Source organism: Procambarus clarkii, chromosome 67 (genome assembly GCF_040958095.1).
Source record: "Procambarus clarkii isolate CNS0578487 chromosome 67, FALCON_Pclarkii_2.0, whole genome shotgun sequence".
NCBI lineage: Eukaryota > Metazoa > Arthropoda > Malacostraca > Decapoda > Cambaridae > Procambarus > Procambarus clarkii.
Window position 1 is genome coordinate 3,351,722 of NC_091216.1, and position 22,301 is coordinate 3,374,022.

General features: G+C 39.2%; 1 protein-coding gene across 1 annotated transcript in view; it reads right to left on the reverse strand.

Moving 5' to 3' along the window:
• Positions 1 to 242: 242 nt before the first annotated feature.
• The window catches only part of LOC138355504 (complement factor H-like), a 32,547-nt gene continuing 10,488 nt past the window's right edge, over positions 243 to 22,301 (reverse strand). Inside the window, exons 6-10 of the mRNA XM_069310702.1 lie at positions 22,084 to 22,278; positions 7,324 to 7,521; positions 2,939 to 3,124; positions 1,512 to 1,710; positions 243 to 405 (exon numbers count right to left, since the gene is read on the reverse strand). Of these exons, the coding sequence (XP_069166803.1) occupies positions 243 to 405; positions 1,512 to 1,710; positions 2,939 to 3,124; positions 7,324 to 7,521; positions 22,084 to 22,278 (941 nt within the window). The remainder of the gene's footprint in view (positions 406 to 1,511; positions 1,711 to 2,938; positions 3,125 to 7,323; positions 7,522 to 22,083; positions 22,279 to 22,301) is intronic.

Consider the following 22,301-nt stretch of genomic DNA (forward strand, 5'->3'; position numbering starts at 1 on the left):
TAGAGTATTAAGGAGCGATGACGCAAGGGAGGTGGACGCCATCTTGGCTTGAGGGGAGATGGAACGCAGATGACCAGTCCTTGCTATTTGAGGGGGTTTTCTCCCCCGCACAGTCAGATAAGCCTTCCTTTGTATCTAAACAGGGATGCAAGGGGATGCGCTTACTCCTGAAGTATCAGGAGTAAGCGCCAAGCCATAACGACTATATAGCACTTGGAAGGGGTTAAGATTCGGATTTGGGATTATGCAGACTTTGGAGATGGTTTACGAGAGTCCAGGTTTCCTAGAGGTGTAAATATGTGTGTCACTGGGTTGATAGGTATGGTGGCTGTGTGCAAGGTTCCAGGTTTGGGATTGTGAGCCATAGGGTAGCCAGAGCCCACTTGGCTTATATTAATTGTCCTTCTGTTGTAAGGAATAACATTTCAAATATGTAATAGCGTGTGTCTTATACATATAAACTTGTATCTTTGTACTAGGCTGTTTTTCCTTACCCCTTGATTTTCCACTAGGCTCGAGTAAAATTATCTGTTCCCCTAGACAACATTTAAAGGTCCACCACCACCAAATTCTTGACAGGACTCTGGCACACAAACTAAGACACAACCCATGACATGAATGATGCTAAGATACTGAGGAAGATAGGAAATGTAGACAATTGTCATGCTCTTCAAATTGATCTAGATAAAGTAAGTGCTTGGAGCACCCTGTGGCAAATGAGGTTCAATGTGAATAAATGCTATGTTATGGAATAGGACAAAATAGACCACCCACAACCTACAAATTATGTGGAAAGGAATTAAATAATTGCTAACAAGAAACGAGATCCAGGGGTGGTTCTGAATAGTAGACTATCACCAAAGGAACACAAAGGGCAGTTTGCGAGGAGTAAATGCTGCACTTTCCAACTTCAGAACTGCTTTTAATTACATGAATGGTGAAATACTAAAGAAACTGTTCATGACCTTTGTGAGACCAAAATTGGAAGAGGCAGCAGTTGTATGGTGCCCATATCTCAAGAAGCACATCAATAAACTGAAAAAAGTGCAAGGGGGCATGTTAGTTAATGGCTTCCAGAACTGATAAATAAGAGTTATGAAGAGAGGCTAGAGACATTAGATATGCCAAAGCTAGAAGATAGAAGAAAACATGACAATATGATCACCACTTACAAAATAATAACAGGAATCGACCAAACTGACAAAGGAATTGCCAAAACCTTTGTCAAACCTCAAGAACTTTCAAGCTAAGGAAACGAAGGTGGCAACAAATGCTAGAAGTTTCTTTTTTGCAAACAGAGTGGTATACAGTTGGAACACATGAAGTAAGAAAGTGATGGAGGCCAAAACCGTCAGTAGTTTCAAAGTGTTATACAACAGAGTGTACTGGGAAGACGGGACACCACGAGCGTAGCTCCCATCCGTTAACAACACTTTGGTAACTACACACACACACAATTGTGTTATAAAGCACATAACTTGTACGAGATTAAGAGAGATAGAGATATTTACAGTTTACCTCTAAGACAGGGCGCAAGAATAAGCCAGCCAGTTGGAGTACAGGTGAAGTTAGTGGTGTTGGTGCCATTGTGTGTGAGGTACTGGTCACTGCAGGAAGCTGTGAGGTTCTCATCCAACGACCACACCCTCGTCTCCCACGGCCAGATGGCGGACCCATTGGCTGCCTCGAGTGCAAGCTCCTCAGTACAACCTGCAACAACAGAGCAGTACAGTGAACTGGTACAAGAGGGTTGTGTAGTGAAGTGGTACAGGTGGGTTGTGCAGTGAACTGGTACAGGAGGGTTGTGCAGTGAACTGGTACAGGTGGGTTGTGCAGTGAACTGGTACAGGGGGGTTGTGCAGTGAACTGGTACAGGAGGGTTGTGCAGTGAACTGGTACAGGAGGGTTGTGCAGTGAACTGGTACAGGAGGGTTGTGCAGTGAACTGGTACAGGGGGGTTGTGCAGTGAACTGGTACAGGGGGGTTGTGCAGTGAACTGGTACAGGGGGGTTGTGCAGTGAACTGGTACAGGGGGGTTGTGCAGTGAACTGGTACAGGGGGGTTGTGCAGTGAACTGTTACAGGAGGGTTGTGCAGTGAACTGGTACAAGAGGGTTGTGCAGTGAACTGGTACAAGAGGGTTGTGCAGTGAACTGGTACAAGAGGGTTGTGCAGTGAACTGGTACAGGAGGGTTGTGCAGTGAACTGTTACAGGAGGGTTGTGCAGTGAACTGGTACAGGAGGGTTGTGCAGTGAACTGGTACAGGGGGGTTGTGCAGTGAACTGGTACAGGAGGGTTGTGCAGTGAACTGGTACAGGGGGGTTGTGCAGTGAACTGGTACAGGAGGGTTGTGCAGTGAACTGGTACAGGGGGGTTGTGCAGTGAACTGGTACAGGGGGGTTGTGCAGTGAACTGGTACACGAGGGTTGTGCAGTGAACTGGTACAGGAGTAATGTCACCCAAAATTTTCTCCCAGACAAACTAATTTTGGCTGGACCATAATTATAATGAAGCAAAAACAAAATAATAGCAATTATATTATTTACAATGTAAATATAACCACTCAAGATAACATAACTATAGTCAACTTTCGTGCTGGCAGAGACATTTATCACGTACAACAATGTGTACCTCTTGTCTCCTTGTTCTCTGGCTAATAGTACAAGAAGACTGTCCCACAGGGTGTCACCTCTCATTCCTTATATATACAAGTAGATTGAATAAATCCACAAGTGCCGTGATGAGAGTTCGATCTTACGTCCAGGAAGATCCCAGACGCGCCTTAATCGACTGCGCCACGACATGGATAAGAATTGCAACCCTTGAGGATTTATACATTCGATATATCACGCTATTGTGATTTCTGTGTGTATACAAGAAGATTGTCTGACAGGCTATCCCCTCCTGTCTCTCAAAGTGTTCAAGAGGATTCTCTCACCTGGTTCACAGGGCGTCGCGTTCTGCCAGCCTTGGCTCGTACACTCTACTGTCTGGGTGAGGTTGCCTTCGGGTAAGATGTAGTGACCCTGGAGACAGGTGGCGTTGACCTTAGCTCCCAGCGGCCACACCACAGTGGATGACCAGTCAGTCATGGCTCCTTCCACGCTCAGCTCCTCCTCACACACTGCCACAATGATCACATTATGTCAAACAAAAGGTTAACTGCAGATACATTTTCATTTATTCTCGTTACAAGCAAAACTACTGCATTATACCAACCATAACGTAATATAGCAAAGTGCAAGTGACATTGCAATTCACTTTAATAATAATAATAATAATAATAATAATAATAATAATAATAATAATAATAATAATAATAATAATAATAATAATAATGAGTAAATCAGTAGGAGTCATGAGAAGGATTCGAACCTATGCACAAAGCACTCCCAGGTAAATGTTCTACATCATGATAATGTGATTTCTCTGTGCAATAATGATAATAATGATAAAATCCGTATGAGTCGTGATTAGGGTTGGAATCTATGTGCAGGGTGTTCCCAGGCACACACTCAAGACAACTTGACCACGATATGGAAAAAGGTTGCAACCTGGGGTACTACTGCGCCCTCGAGGAATTCTGAGGCTTCCACTGAAGCCGAACCAGAGTTTCTTACGATCCTCCCCCCCCCCCCCTATGCTCTCTGGCTCTGTCATCTAGGAATAAGCTACCTCTGATGCTCCTCTTTCAATACAGAGTAATCACAATCAAATATTACTAGAGTAATCACAATATAATTACTAGAGTACTCTAGTAATCACTAGAATCTATCCCTATTTAACACACAGTATCTATGCATCGGGTTCAACCACTGCAAATTATCTAAAGCCCATCATCACCCAGTAAAAACCTGCTATCAGAACTATAACAAACTATCTTTAGACAACACACAGCCCCTCTCTTTAAATCCCTAAACATGCTAAACATACACTCCACACATTCTCTTGTGCTATATATATTTAGAAAATCTTGTTCCTAAATGCTAATCTGATCTGAAACTCTTCCTTGATAGATGTAATAGACCCCATAATCACTACACCAGGAAATAATTATCTTTTGATATCCACAGAGTCAAACTAAATCTGTGCAAACACTCCATGTAAATAAAAGGACCCAGTCTATGGAACTCACTCTGTAATGAATTAATAAATTGCCCAACAAATTAAAAATATTTATTCAAAATAAATTAAAATCGTTATTCAAAAGTAAAACCAAAAAGTATCCAATTTCATCCTTATAGTTTCGTACCTTGTGCTTTAAACTCACCTGTAGTTTGTGCTACCTACTTCCCCAATTTTAGTATTTAAGGGATTTGGAACTCCGTTAGTGTAAACATTCCCATCAATTTATGTTGCAGCTATTATGGTAAACTCAAATCTTACTACAATATTATATTGAACTCAAATTCTGCTGCAAAGTACCTATTAATACTTTCACTTTTATTAGTTTGATATCCTTAGAGACAGCAGGTATTGTCAACTGTTGATTCACAGAGTAAGGCGGTTATCATCATATGAAGATTTAACAAATATTGTCTGGGTTTTACGTGTATCATGCAAATATGGATATAATAGGTCTATGTGGATGTAACGGCATTTGCTTTGTTCCATGAAAATATCCTGCTACCATTTCATGGAACAAATGCGGTTAATGTCATGAATGTTACTAGGGTAATGCAGTCAATCATGTGATGATTTAAACACTTAATGTCTGGGTTTTACATGTATGATGCAAATATGTATATAAAAGCTCTGTAGATGTAAATAAAGAAAAACAAGTGATAAAACAATCAGTGAAGCATCAGAGAATAAATCAGGAAGTGTCAGCAAAGTCGAGCACCAGGCGTTGACAAGCGCCAGACACAGCCTTGCAGACCGCCTCCACCCAGTGTAACAATAAATATTCACTTATTTTTCTTATATTTTTATATTTATATATTTTTCATAGGGAGGTGTGAACATTTCTCCATAGCCGCTATCTAAGGGTTAACGACCTGCCCGAAACGCTACGTGTTAATGGCTTTGCAAGAATATTAAAAACACCTATGTTATGTATGTACTCTCTGAACCTAATGTATCTTCTTGTATATAAATGAACAATAAATAAATAAGTAAATAAATAAATAAATAAATAAATAAATAAATAAATAAATAAATAAATAATAAATAAATAAATAAATATAGTAATAAGCAATTCTGGTGGGTGTGGTGATGAAATCCAAACACAGCATGGGGCCATACGATATGAGCAGACAATGCTAGCAAACACAGCATGGGGCCATACGATATGAGCAGACAATGCTAGCAAACACAGCATGGGGCCATACGATATGAGCAGACAATGCTAATAGATTCAAGAAAATGCCTCCAATATTCTACTCATTTTGCTATGACTAACGAAATGTTATCATCGTTATGATAATAACAGAACTGCTGTTATCATCACATTCCTGTCACAAAATCCCGAATATGAATCCACTTTCACAAGGTTATATTGTGAAGGAGCATGAGGTAATATAATAATGTGTAGATACAGAAAACAATGGCTGGGTGCGCGCTCTCTCTCTCTCTCTCTCTCTCTCTCTCTCTCTCTCTCTCTCTCTCTCTCTCTCTCTCTCTCTCTCTCTCTCTCTCTCTCTCTCTCTCTCTCTCTCTCTCTCTCTCTCTCTCTCTCTCTCTCTCTCTCTCTCTCTCTCTCTCTCTCTCTCTCTCTCTCTCTCTCTCTCTCTCTCTCTCTCTCTCTCTCTCTCTCTCTCTCTCTCTCTCTCTCTCTCTACCTCATGCTGTGAATATCATAACTAGCATTGTGTTCACTGATGTCTGACTGTTGTACACAGTCTTAATCACAGTCAGGATCATCCATGACAGTGTCAACATAATAATTGCAGTGACCTATTTTATTCATCATTATAAAGTGGTGCTGCAGCGGTGCTGTGAGCTCCTGCTGCATGTGCTAGCTTGGTCGCTCTCTCAGTACTGAGGTTCTCACAGCCAGTAGGGATGCAGACAATTTCTTTTTTATGAGGGCATCTGTTTACTGGAATCCTAAGGAACAGCATGCGAGTCCCGTATACCCACGGGAGTTTTGAATCGTTCCCTATACCTAAAAGGCCATAAGGTGTTGTGCACAGTGAAGTGGTTAAGTGAGTGGATTATATGAGAGACATATAATCTATCCCACACAAGATCTGAAGATCTTGTTTGGGATAGAGGTAAGAGAATCGGGAGAGTTGCTTGTGAAATTTTTATTTACAATGCGTTGTAATGATGAAATTCTTTTGGGAAAATATTGTTTCTATTGATAGAAACAAGTGATGAAATGCTGATAAAAAATTTCCATTGTTTCTCCCCAGGTATATTGCTTATTATTAGTTCTTTTTATTTAAATACCTGAGAAAATGTTTTTAATGTTTTGTTGTCTCTTATTTAACAACATTTATTTACACAGAACTGTAGTTTGAGTTAGCTGTTTTCATTTTCCTAGTGTTGCAGAGTACCTCTTAGCTGCTTCTGTAGGTATAACTTGTATTCTCTATTTCTTCTGTTATTCAAGCTTTGTGTTGATTGATTTGTGCCTTGTGTAAGCCATGGATTGTTTAGCCTTTTGGAGGTAATTTATATAGTTAGCACGGGACTGTTTGTGTTATAGAGGCTCTCAGTCTATGAAGAAATGTGTAAATTATGCTGATATTAGCATGGGGCCATACTTGTTACAGAAGTTCCGAGTCTATGAAGAAATGTATGTACACTATACTGATGCTTTCTATATTAACGAGTTCAGTCTCCTTGTGTATATGGCTGACCGCTTCAAGGAAGTTCCTTATAGAGGCTTCAATGTATAGTCTGAAAGCAATATTCATGGTTTAAAGTGGAGATTTAGCAATGTTTGTTAAAAAAAAATGTTGGATAGACCGTATATACTAATGCACGCACATTGATTCTAAAAGCTTGAGGGACAATAAAGTAGAGGGAAGTTGAAATGGGGAAGAAACTCTTGCAAATATCTGGTGGCAATATAGTCCACTAATTCAGATAATATTTTTGCCATCAGCTGTAACACGTGCAATAGAGCAACATCCAAGCAATGCAACAATTCATGTATAACATAGGCGAGCATAAGCAATATTGCAACAAGCCTCAAATATAGCAAAAGTGCACATATAGCAGAGTGCACGCTGTATAGCAGTACCCAGAGAGTATAGCAAATACTGCAATATTAACGTGCACTGCAACACGCACAAACACTCGGCATCTAAATTTTTACTGTTAAATGACACATGTGTTATTGCATAATAACAAGACTTAGAGAAGAGAACTGACCTATCTGACATCCGGTTAGGTTCTGCCAGCCCTGGGCAGTGCAGGTGATGGGGCTCTGTGAGGCGTTGTTTACCACAAAGATGAATCCAGGCAAACAAGTGGCAGTCACATTGTCCCCAACAAACCACGTTCGGTTCCTCCAGGTGGTGTTGGCATTCTCCACCAGAGGCACCATACTGCACTCCTTTCCTATGTTGACTGTGTATGATAATAGTGAGAACTTGTATGTATGGTGGCATACTCAGATATAATAATAGTTACTTATATATTCCATCAATTTTAAGTAATGCTTTGGATACAGGATAAACATCAGTGCTGTTAGTTCAAACAGCATATACCAGTCTTAGCTGCTCACTGCTCACTTGCTACTGATGCCCTCACACACAAGAACGGTGACCACAATTATTTTTCAAATGGTGTTTGTTTACTGGGAGCCAGAGAAAGCCAATGTGAATCCTGTGTACCCACAGAACTTTTCAGTCTTACACAATATTCTGAGGTGTATATATATATATATATATATATATATATATATAGGAAGGGAGTACCAACTCTAGCTGGAAGAAGGGGGACCCATAGCCTCGGAGGAAACCAGGTATAATGACGTGGCGATAATCTCCTTCAAGAGATTGAGCCTGCTCTTCCCTCCACAATTACGTCGTTATATATATATAAAACTACTATGGAAGAAATGTCCAACAACGACAACAACACCAGCAAGGTTTGCCAGAGAGCAAAACGTATGCAGCCAGGGACACCTGCTCAGACTCAAACCGCCAAAACTACCTGTCTTACTGCCGGCTCCCCGCTGATTGGTCGCCGGTCTGGCTGCAACTGCACTCGCCCCCCCCCATACTACTTGATGTCTGGGGCCGCCACGACCTCAGTCCTCAGAATATTCCGTGCTTTCACAGTTAACACTTCTCCCTGCTAGACGTAAGCTTTAGCGTACGTATACTGAGAGAGGTGATAGCTTAAAGCCAATATTCCAGCACCTTTCATATACTTGTCTATTGCACTTCTTGTTATTTTGTCTTAACGTAACTTTTCATTGTGTCATTTAATTATTCTTATTATTTTGATTGATTTTATTATACGAATTTGTTTGACCATTTTATTCATGTTTTATTTCTTTAACGTAATTAAAATTTCATTGTTAAAATTTACTTGTGTTTTGTGTGTCTTCTCCTTACCTTACCACAGACGAAGTTCCAGATTTTCTATTTTTTTAATACTATGTGACGAGGCCATACCCCTAGCTTTGAACAGCCGAACACCAACGCGTTACCGTCACATATTATATGGGGGCCTGTCCTAGGAGCTTCACTCAGGTACTGGTGCCAAGTGGTAATTTATGGTAAGCGTATTTAACTTTGTTAACGTAGCATTACTGTTTTTCATATTCAATTTCATTTTTTATAAGGTGCGGTGTATTGTGCATTACGAGAGTAACATATAGTGAAGGTGAGACAACTTTGGATTACGTGGTGACTGTAGGCCGCAGTCATACTCTTAATTGGTCATCTCTCCCTCCGTGTTATTACTCGTGTTTACCATCTTTTTCCCTTGAATATTTCTCATTTTTGACAGATCATCATATAGGTACCCTTGTACTGTGGTCTGCCCCGGGTCAAGAGTACCCAATCTTCTGCAATCTGACTGTAGGAGGAAAAAGAGGGCCATAGTTCCTCTAGCTCGAACTTTAGTTGCTGAATTGGGACCTCAGCAGCAGTTCTCGTCACCAGTTGACACCTCGCACCCCTACACGTCAGTCAGAGATGATGATACATACAACGGTAGGGAATTAGCTTACTTTTTCAGAGCACAAAAGTTCGCTAATTCTGTAAGTATCATACTAAATTCAGTAGGAAAAACTTGCTTTATGTCCTATAGAGACTTGGCAAGGTATGCCTACATCCTTGGACTACCAATTTTACTTTTGAGGCATTTAACTGTTTCATTTGTTTTCGAAACTCTGTTTCATTTGTTAGTAGGATTTTCTTGCCCTTATCCTCTTACATGAGTACCGGGTACAAGATTTCCTGCGCCCTTGATTTAATTTAATCATTTAACATCTTTTACTTAACTTTAATTGTTAAAGATCTCACAGGATAGGTACCAGTTGCCACGTTGTCCTGTTTCTGACATTCACTATTGAATATTCGTGTACCTTTATTTGCTAATTTCACCATGTTTCGTCTCCAAGCTTTCCGTGCAAATCCAGCAGGTGAAATAGGGACTTTAAGTCGTGCCAAGAAGACTGAATTACAAACTCTTGCACATGAGTATCAACTAGAAGTTCCCTACCAAGCCAACAAAAATGACCTACACAACCTGTTGCTGGATTACTATTTAGAGCAAGGTAAGATAGACTCTGAAACTCATGAAACTTACTATATTGCAGAAAAAACTGATTTGGCAACGCTGAAACTCAAACTAGAGCTGGCCAAGATTGAAGAACGAACAGCTGCCATACGGAGGGAAGAACACGAACGTGAGGCTGCTTTGAGGAGAGACGAACAAGAACGCGAGGCCGCCTTGAGGAGAGAAGAACAAGAACGTGAGATTGCCTTACTCCAGGAGCGGGAACGCGTACGGCTTGAAACCAAACAACGCGAGTTGGAGATGCAACGCGAACATGACAAGCAACAAGCGACTCTGGCTCTAGAGTGTCGTCAACGAGAAATCGCCTTGGAAACTTCACACTTCACTCAACGCCAACAAGCTACTGCCAATCTTCCCGTCAGTTTTAATATATCACATGCAAGTAAGTTAATGCCATCCTTTGTAGAAGAAGAAGTTGATGTGTTTTTCACCACCTTTGAAACCCTTGCTAATCAACTCAGTTGGCCTGTCGACCAATGGTCCACACTTCTCAGAGTTCATCTTACAGGTAGAGCTGCAGTCACACTCAGTACTTTGGCGTCTGAGAATGACTACCACACTCTGAAACAAGCAGTGTTAGACGCCTACCTACTTTCCACAGAAAGTTATAGAAGGAAATTCCGTGACCACCTGAAGGCAAGTACCACTACCTTCCTCGAGTTTGCTAACACGAAACGGAGGTATTTCATGAAATGGCTGGAAGCAGCACATGTCTTTACTTTTACAGAACTCGTCAACCTGATGCTTGTTGAAGAATTCTTGAGACGTGTGCCGCCTCCTGTCCGCCTCTACTTAGCAGATAAAGAAGAAACCGACTACCTGAAGTGTGCTAAGTCGGCTGACACTTACAGCCTCATCCACCGGCTGACACCCGAACCATCCTCCAGTAAGAAGTCGTGGTACAGTTACGAGAAAGTGAGCCCCGATCAAGCTGGTTCACAACTGTACTGCAAGTATTGTAGACTCTATGGACATACCATAGACAAGTGTGGTAAGTCTCAATACAAGGGAACCACTGACCAACAAAAACCCAAACCAACTCCTCCTAAGTCCGGTAAGCCTGTGATAAATGTTGGTGTTAATATTAATGATCTTTCTCTTTTCAGTAACCACCTGTATACTGGAACTGTCTCTGCCAACGGTTCAAATCCGGAGGGACGTTCCAAATTGAAGATCTTGAGGGACACAGCGGCTCTTCAATCGATCATCTTGAAGTCGGCTGTGACCAACATCACCTACACCGGAGAAACTGTCTTCATCACTGACCTCACTGCTACCACTCCATACCCTCTCGCCAGAGTCCACCTGGATTGTCCCTACGTGAACGGGGAAGTCCAAGTCGCCGTCAGGGAAAAGCCTTTTCCCATGCCTGGAGTGCAACTTCTCCTAGGCAACGACTTGGCAGAAGACCTGCAACCGACCAACCTGATCGTCATGGACAAACCCCAGGTGTGTAACTCTGTGCCAAGTAACCCTATTCTAGAGTATGTTCCAGCAGAGGTTCAAGAGAGTGATGAAGTTTCTCCTCCGGTTCTCGTGACCACCCGTGCACAAGCCGCACGTCCACAGCCAGCTGACTCTACTGCTACCGCTGTCCCTCAAGACCCTCAGAAACTCCCCCCGCATCTGACCAAGTTGGAGTTCCGTAAGTTGCAGAGGGAAGAACTTACTTTAACACCATTGTTTTTCCAGGCTGAGACTCAACCCGACAGTATTCCTGGGTTCTTCCTAGAGAACGACTTGCTCTACCGCAGATATAGACCCAGTAAACTGAAGGAGGAGGACGATTGGGCCAACATCGAACAACTTGTGATTCCCACCAGCCTGCGGCCCACTATTCTACACCTGGCCCACGGAGCACTCTCCCACTACGGCTTCAACAAGACTTACCATGGAATTCGTCAAGACTACTACTGGCCAGGTATGGTAAATAACGTCAAACAGTACGTAAAACAGTGTCATACATGTCAGATGGCAGGCAAACCGAACATCTCCATTCCCAGAGCGCCACTGATTCCCATACAGGTGCCTGCGGAACCTTTCCACAGACTCATAATAGACTGTGTTGGTCCTTTACCTCGGACCAGTTCAGGTAACGCCTACATCCTAACCATCCTGTGTCCTACCACCAGATTTCCCATAGCAGTTCCAGTGAAGAACATCACGGCTGCTACGGTTATAAAACATCTATTGAAGATCTTCACTCAATACGGATTTCCCAGGGAGATTCAGAGAGACTGTGGTACCAACTTCACCAGTGATCTCTTCAAAAGGACACTGGAGGAGTTCAACATCAAACAGGTATTGTCCAGCCCCTATCATCCTGCTTCACAGGGTTCTCTTGAACGTAGTCATCAGACAATCAAAGCACTCTTGAAAAAGTTTTGTAGTGAAACCTCGAAGGATTGGGATAAGCAGATTGACCTTATAATGTGTATTTACAGAAGTCTCCCCAATGAGTCCCTAGGAGTATCTCCTTATGAGATGCTCTACGGCCGTAAGTGCCGTACTCCCCTTAAGGCTATCAAAGACTCTCTCCGAGATGCCACCTTCAGTGAGCATCAGAATGTGCCCCAGTTTCTTCAAAACCTTCAACACATTCTAGAGAGAGTCCACCGTTTTGCCCATGATAATCTATTGAAAGCCCAGGAGAGAATGAAGACTCATTACGACCAGACCAGCAAAGTAAGAAAATTCAAGCCGGGAGACTTCGTCCTTGCATATTTCCCTATCCCAGGTTCACCTTTACAAAACAGGTTTTCAGGACCCTACTGCGTCAAAGAGTGCAGGAATAATAACAACTACGTAATAGAGACTCCAGATAGGCGGCGGAAGACCCAGCTGTGCCACGTCAACCTCCTGAAGCAATATAATGGTACTCCTCCCACTGTCCTAATTAACTATTCCACCTTCACAGAACCCTACATCCACAGTGAGACCTTCCCAGCTTCTCCTCCCAAAAGCACTGACAAGGAGTCAGCGCTTTCTAATTCCGAAATCCTTAATGATCTTCCCAAATGCTTTCAGGATAATAATCGTGCTCCTTTGCCCTATTCTAATTCCACTCTCACCTCGTCAGATAAGCCCTTCATCCTCCATGTCGACGCCAGTGGTACCGACGTTGGTGGTGTCGCGATGCAGCAACGAGGCGAGGAGAATACACCTGTCAGCGACTACTGCTACAAGGAACTACGGAACAATTGGCAAGGAGCTACTCTTCCTCATCCTGAAGCTCCAGCACTTCACTCCACACCTGAAAAGTGCTCGGTCCACCATCAACACGGACCACACCACCCTACACCTCCTGCAGCACGCCCACTTCTCATCTCAACGTCTTCTACTATGGGCTTGCTAACTGCAGAAATTCAACCTGGAGACACGCTATACCAAGAGTCTGACAACATCTTAGCCCATGATCTCTCCAGAGTTTATGAAGTAGAAGCAACTCCATCCATTACTCCACCACATAACGACGTACTTCTTCCAGAACCGCAGGCTTCGGGGGAGAGTTGTGACGATAATCTCCTTCAAGAGATTGAGCCTGCTCTTCCCTCCACAATTACGTCGTTATATATATATAAAACTACTATGGAAGAAATGTCCAACAACGACAACAACACCAGCAAGGTTTGCCAGAGAGCAAAACGTATGCAGCCAGGGACACCTGCTCAGACTCAAACCGCCAAACTACCTGTCTTACTGCCGGCTCCCCGCTGATTGGTCGCCGGTCTGGCTGCAACTGCACTCGCCCCCCCCCATACTACTTGATGTCTGGGGCCGCCACGACCTCAGTCCTCAGAATATTCCGTGCTTTCACAGTTAACACTTCTCCCTGCTAGACGTAAGCTTTAGCGTACGTATACTGAGAGAGGTGATAGCTTAAAGCCAATATTCCAGCACCTTTCATATACTTGTCTATTGCACTTCTTGTTATTTTGTCTTAACGTAACTTTTCATTGTGTCATTTAATTATTCTTATTATTTTGATTGATTTTATTATACGAATTTGTTTGACCATTTTATTCATGTTTTATTTCTTTAACGTAATTAAAATTTATTGTTAAAATTTACTTGTGTTTTGTGTGTCTTCTCCTTACCTTACCACAGACGAAGTTCCACATTTTCTATTTTTTTTTAATACTATGTGACGAGGCCATACCCCTAGCTTTGAACAGCCGAACACCAACGCGTTACCGTCACAATATATATATATATATATATATATATATATATATATATATATATATATATATATATATATATATATATATATATATAGGAAGGGAGTACCAACTCTAGCTGAAAGAAGGGGGACCCATAGCCTCGGAGGAAACCACGCATAACGCATTAGAGGGAATGTTTAGATCCCCTCCAATACAGTTTCTGTGTGCTTTTCTCCTACCACCCCCTTCCTTTTTTATTTTTTGTGCTTTATTATGCATTTGATGGTTACAAGATATACATGGGTTGATACAAAAATAATAATGCAAAAAGGTGCTTAAAGGTTATGGATCTCTTGTATATATATATATATATATATATATATATATATATATATATATATATATATATATATATATATATATATATATATTTTCAAGTTTTCCTTAATTAATATATTTTCTCTAATTTTTTTTCTTATGAAATGATAAAGCTACCCATTTCATTATGTATGAGGTCAATTTTTTTTTATTGGAGTTAAAATGCATAAGCAACAGGGCTCCATTAAGGAACATATAATCTCTTCCCACAAACAAACCATCACCAGAGAAATCTTAGCAAACAACACAGAAATCATCGATAGATACAGCGATAGCAGACGGCTTGACGTCTGCGAGGCACTACACATCAAGAAGTCAACACCGGCAATCAACAGTTAATTAATGCACAACTATATTCTACCCACTTCAAGACTCCGCTCCTATATAGAAGCATCAAGAAATATGGACCAATAGGCTTTCTACAATTACTTCCATTCAATACCCATTGTTTCGTGTTCTGTCTTGTGTTTGAATTTAATACCCATTCAATACCCATTGTTTCGTGTTCTGTCTTGTGTTGGAATTTAATACCCATTGAATACCCATTGTTGAAAGTTCGTTTTTCACCTCATCCACCTCACTCAAATGTAGATATAAACCTCGAAGATGTGTAAGCTCTATTCAGTTTCAGTTGTGTGTTTGTAAACTAAAGTCTTTGAAAATGTAATAAGTTTTACGAAACGCGCTCAAGTGTCGCGTCAGACTAGAAATAAAAATGAATTTTGGAGAATTGATCTTTGAATTACCATCAACAGTGAAAAGAAACATAAGAAAGATAGAGAAAATTCGTGTTAGAATTATTAATGTTACTTTTTCGGTCATATATAATAATATATGTCTACAGGAAAGACTGCTACCAAAATATACTAATATATATATATATATATATATATATATATATATATATATATATATATATATATATATATATATATATATATATATATATATATATATATATATATATATATATATATATATATATATATATATATATATATATTATTAAATATGACCGAAAAAGTAAGATTAATAATTCTAACACGAATTTTCTCAATCTTTCGTACATTACGCTTCACTGTTGGAGGTAAATCAAAAATCACTTCTCCAAAATTCATTTTTATTTCTAGTCTGACGCGACACGGGCGCGTTTCGTAAAACTTATTACATTTTCAAAGACTTCACAAATACACAACTGATTAGAACTTGCGTTTCCCTGATTTTATATCTACATTTGAGTGAGGTGGGAAGGGTGATGTGGCATTACATTTGAGTGAGGTGGGAAGGGTGATGTGGCATTTAACACAAGACAGAACACTAGGGGATATTAATAGGGTATTAAAAGTATCAACACAAGACAGAACAGAAACAATGGGTATTGAATAGAAGTGTTTGTAGAAAGCCTATTGGTCCATATTTCTTGATGCTTCTATATTGGAGCGGAGTCTTGAGGTGGGTAGAATATAGTTGTGCAATAATTGGCTGTTGATTGCTGGTGTTGACTTCTTGATGTGTAGTGCCTCGCAAACGTCAAGCCGCCTGCTATCGCTGTATCTATCGATGATTTCTGTGTTGTTTACTAGGATTTCTCTGGCGATGGTTTGGTTATGGGAAGAGATTATATGTTCCTTAATGGAGCCCTGTTGTTTATGCATCGTTAAACGCCTAGAAAGAGATGTTGTTGTCTTGCCTATATACTGGGTTTTTTGGAGCTTACAGTCCCCAAGTGGGCATTTGAAGGCATAGACGACGTTAGTCTCTTTTAAAGCGTTCTGTTTTGTGTCTGGAGAGTTTCTCATGAGTAGGCTGGCCGTTTTTCTGGTTTTATAGTAAATCGTCAGTTGTATCCTCTGATTTTTGTCTGTAGGGATAACGTTTCTATTAACAATATCTTTCAGGACCCTTTCCTCTGTTTTATGAGCTGTGGAAAAGAAGTTCCTGTAAAATAGTCTAATAGGGGGTATAGGTGTTGTGTTAGTTGTCTCTTCGGAGGTTGCATGGCTTTTCACTTTCCTTCTTATGATGTCTTCGATGAAACCATTGGAGAAGCCGTTATTGACTAGGACCTGCCTTACCCTACAGAGTTCTTCGTCGACTTGCTTCCATTCTGAGCTGTGGCTGAGAGCACGGTCGACGTATGCGTTAACAACACTCCTCTTGTACCTGTCAGGGCAGTCGCTGTTGGCATTTAGGCACATTCCTATGTTTGTTTCCTTTGTGTAGACTGCAGTGTGGAAACCTCCGCCCTTTTCCATGACTGTTACATCTAGAAAAGGCAGCTTCCCATCCTTTTCCGTCTCGTAAGTGAAACGCAGCACGGAACTCTGCTCAAATGCCTCCTTCAGCTCCTGCAGATGTCTGACATCAGGTACCTGTGTAAAAATGTCGTCAACATACCTGCAGTATATGGCCGGTTTCAAGTTCATGTCGACTAAGACTTTTTGCTCGATGGTACCCATGTAGAAGTTTGCAAACAGGACACCTAGGGGAGAACCCATGGCGACCCTATCTACTTGCTTATACATGTGTCCATCCGGGCTCAAGAAGGGTGCCTCTTTAGTACAAGCTTGGAGTAGTTTCCTCAGAATACTTTCTGGCATGTCAAGAGGAGTACAGGCTGGATCACGATACACTCTGTCGGCTATCATTCCGATTGTCTCGTCCACAGGTACGCGAGGCACTACACATCAAGAAGTCAACACCAGCAATCAACAGCCAATTATTGCACAACTATATTCTACCCACCTCAAGACTCCGCTCCAATATAGAAGCATCAAGAAATATGGACCAATAGGCTTTCTACAAACACTTCTATTCAATACCCATTGTTTCTGTTCTGTCTTGTGTTGATACTTTTAATACCCTATTAATATCCCCTAGTGTTCTGTCTTGTGTTAATGCCACATCACCCTTCCCACCTCACTCAAATGTAATGCCACATCACCCTTCCCACCTCACTCAAATGTAGATATAAAATCAGGGAAACGCAAGTTCTAATCAGTTATGTATTTGTGAAGTCTTTGAAAATGTAATAAGTTTTACGAAACGCGCCCGTGTCGCGTCAGACTAGAAATAAAAATGAATTTTGGAGAAGTGATTTTTGATTTACCTCCAACAGTGAAGCGTAATGTACGAAAGATTGAGAAAATTCGTGTTAGAATTATTAATCTTACTTTTTCGGTCATATTTAATAATATATGTCTACAGGAAAGACTGCTACCAAAATATACTAATATATATATATATATATATATATATATATATATATATATATATATATATATATATATATATATATATATATATATATATAATGTCGTACCTAGTAGCCAGAACGCACTTCTCAGCCTAATCTGCAAGGCCCGATTTGCCTAATAAGCCAAGTTTTCCTGAATTAATATATTTTCTCTAATTTTTTACTTATGAAATGATAAAGCTACCCATTTCTACATGTATGAGGTCAATTTTTTTTTTATTGGAGTTAAAATTAACGTAGATATATGACCGAACCTAACCAACCCTACCTAACCTAACCTAACCTATCTCAATAGGTTAGGTTAGGTTAGGTAGCCGAAAAAGTTAGGTTAGGTTAGGTAGGTTAGGTTGTCGAAAACCAATTATTTCATGAAAACTTGGCTTATTAGGCAAATCGGGCCTTGCATAGTAGGCTGAGAAGTGAGTTCTGGCTACTAGGTACGACATATATATATATATATATATATATATATATATATATATATATATATATATATATATATATATATATATATATATATATTGCATAGTAGGGGCCTTGCATAGTAGGCTAGGTATATATGTACCTAGTAGCCAGAACTCACTTCTCAGCCTACTATGCAAGGCCCGATTTGCCTAATAAGCCAAGTTTTCCTGAATTAACATATTTTCCCTAATTTTTTTCTTATGAAATGATAAAGCTACCCATTTCATTATGTATGAGGTCAATTGTTTTTTATTGGAGTTAAAATTAACGTAGATATATGACCGAACCTAACCAACCCTACCTAACCTAACCTAACCTATCTTTACAGGTTAGGTTAGGTTAGGTAGCCGAAAAAGTTAGGTTAGGTTAGGTTAGGTAGGTTAGGTAGTCGAAAAACAATTAATTCATGAAAACTTGGCTTATTAGGCAAATTGGGCCTTGCATAGTAGGCTGAGAAGTGCGTTCTGGCTACTAGGTACGACATATATATATATATATATATATATATATATATATATATATATATATATATATATATATATGTCGTACCTAGTAGCCAGAACGCACTTCTCTGCCTACTATGCAAGGCCCGATTTGCATATTAAGCCAAGTTTTCATGAATTAATTGTTTTTCGACTACCTAACCTACCTAACCTAACCTAACCTAACTTTTTCGGCTACCTAACCTAACCTAACCTATAAGGATAGGTTAGGTTAGGTTAGGTAGGGTTGGTTAGGTTCGGTCATATATCTACGTTAACTTTAACTCCAATAAAAAAAAATCGACCTCGTACATAATGAAATGGGTAGCTTTATCATTTCATAAGAAAAAAATTAAAGAAAATATATTAATTACGGAAAATTTGGCTTATTAAGCAAATCGGGCCTTGCATAGTAGGATGAGAAGTGCGTTCTGGCTACTAGGTACGACATATATATATATATATATATATATATATATATATATATATATATATATATATATATATATATATATATATATATATATGTCGTACCTAGTAGCCAGAACGCACTTCTCAGCCTACTATGCAAGGCCCGATTTGCCTAATAAGCCGAGTTTTCCTGAATTAATATATTTTCTCCAATTTTTTTCTTATGAAATGATAAAGCTACCCATTTCATTATGTATGAGGTAAAAAATTTTTTATTGGAGTTAAAATTAATGTAGCTATATGTGACTGAACCTAACCAACCTTACCTAACCTAACCTAACCTATCTTTATAGGTTAGGTTAGGTTAGGTAGCCGAAAAAGTTTGGTTAGGTTAGGTTAGGTAGGTTAGGTAGTCGAAAAACAATTAATTCATGAAAACTTGGCTTATTAGGCAAATCGGGCCTTGCATAATAGGCATAGAAGTGCGTTCTGGCTACTAGGTACGACATATATATATATATATATATATATATATATATATATATATATATATATGTCGTACCTAGTAGCCAGAACGCACTTCTCTGCCTACTATGCAAGGCTCGATTTGCCTAGTAAGCCAAGTTTTCATGAATTAACTGTTTTTCGTCTACCTAACCTACCTAACCTAACCTAACCTAACTTTTTCGGCTACCTAACCTAACCTAACCTATAGAGATAGAGATAGGTTAGGTTAGGTAGGGTTGGTTAGGTTCGGTTATATATCTACGTTAATTTTAACTACAATAAAAAAAATTGACCTCATACATAATGAAATGGGTAGCTTTATCATTTCATAAGAAAAAAATTAGAGAAAATATATTAATTCAGGAAAACTTGGCTTATTAGGCAAATCAAGCCTTGTATAGTAGGCAGTGAAGTGCGTTCTGGCTACTAGGTACGACATATATATATATATATATATATATATATATATATATATATATATATATATATATATATATATATATATATATATATATATATATATATATATATATATATATATATACCTTATCCTCATGTACAGCAGCCAACGAATTGGTAGGGCAGATCCTACCAGAGCGTATGAGAGAGACAGCGGGAACTCATGATCAAACGTTCATCGAAGCAGCCAGACAATGGGACACCATTGCACACCCTCAACCCCGACCACAAGTCCCAAAAGACCACAAGCAGGCCCACTGGGATAGCCCCATAATGGAAAAGACTGTCACAGCAATGATTGACAACGCTGATGCTGAAAACAAAGCCCGCCTCCTAGCGGTAACAGCACCCCACGCCGGGGATTTTTTATTTGCTGTGCCCAATGCAGCCCTGGGAACTCGCCTCAGTCATGACGCTCTCCGCATTGGAGTTGCCCTTCGCCTTGCCGCCCCCATCCTCACCGAACATAGGTGCATCATATATATATATATATATATATATATATATATATATATATATATATATATATATATATATATATATATATATATATATATATATATATATATATATATATATATATGTCGTACCTAATAGCCAGAACGCACTTCTCGGCCTACTATCCAAGGCCAGATTTGCCTAATAAGCCAAGTTTTTCTGAATTAATATATTTTCTCTAAATTTTTTCTTATGAAATGATAAAGCTACCCATTTCATTATGCATGAGGTTAATTATTTTTTATTGGAGTTAAAATTAACGTAGATATATGACCGAACCTAACCAACCCTACCTAACCTAACCTAATCTATCTTTATAGGTTAGGTTCGGTTTGGTAGCCGAAAAAGTTAGGTTAGGTTAGGTTAGGTAGGTTAGGTAGTCGAAAATCAATTAATTCATGAAAACTTGGCTTATTAGGCAAAATGGGCCTTGCATAGTAGGCTCAGAAGTGCGTTCTGGCTACTAGGTACGACATATATATATATATATATATATATATATATATATATATATATATATATATATATATATATATATATATATATTTATATATATAAATGTCGTACCTAGTAGCCAGAACGCACTTCTCAGCCTACTATGCAAGGCCCGATTTGCCTAATAAGCCAAGTTTTCCTGAATTAATATATTTTCTGTAATTTTTTTCTTATGAAATGATAAAGCTACCCATTTCATTATGTATGAGGTCAATTTTTTTTATTGGAGTTAAAATTAACGTAGATATATGACCGAACCTAACCAACCCTACCTAACCTAACCTAACCTATCTTTATAGGTTAGGTTAGGTTAGGTAGCCGAAAAAGTTAGGTTAGGTTAGGTTTGGTAGGTTAGCTAGTCGAAAAATAATTAATTTATAAAAACTTGGCTTATTAGGTAAATCGGGCCTTGCATAGTAGGCAGAAAAGTGCGTTCTGTCTACTAGGTACGACATATATATATATATATATATATATATATATATATATATATATATATATATATATATATATATATATATATATATATATATATATATATATATATATATTTATATATATATATATATATATATATATATATATATATATATATATATATATATATATATATATATATATATATATATATATATATATATATCACGGAGGAAAAATGAAACAGGAAATTTCCTTAAGTACTTTCGTATATTAAATACATAACCTTCTGACCTTCTGAAGATGTATTTAATATACGAAAGTACTTAAGGAAATTTCCTGTTTCATTTTTCCTCCGTGGTCTGACATTGTCACATTCTTAATCACGTGTTTATTTTCGTGATATACACACATATATATATATATATATATGACTGGTGCACTTCAGTCAGATACGCCAATAGGATATATATAATTTACACTGAAGAACACCTTTGTACCATGCGGTACATGATTAAGATCCGAGGCCAGCTTCACGAAGCAGTTACGCAAGTACTTACGAACGTGTACATCTTTCCTTAATCTATGACGGCTTTGGTTACATTTATTAAACAGTTTACAACCATGAAAACTTCCCAATCAACTTTTGTTATTGTGATAAATAGCTTCCTGGTGCGTCAGAGCTCATTAGCTGTTTAATAATTGTAAACAAAGCCACCAAAAATTGAGAAAAGATGCACAGGTTCGTAAGTGCTTGCGTAACTGATTCGTGAATCTGGTCCCTGGTCAATAAAATAAGCCAACTGCCTAAGCATGACAGCAACAGTTGGCTTCACAAGATTACCTTTCTCACAGCCAGAGAGGTTGGTCCAGCCGTCCCACGTGCAAGTCACCTGGAGATGGTCAGTGTCATCAGAGATGAACCAGTGGTCTGGAATGCAGGTAACAGTGACATTCTCTCCCACATACCAATCTCTGTCCACCCATGTGCTGTTGGTGTTATTCACGTCGGGCTCCTCCCTACATTCAACACTCGCCACTGAAATATAGAATTAAGGCTGA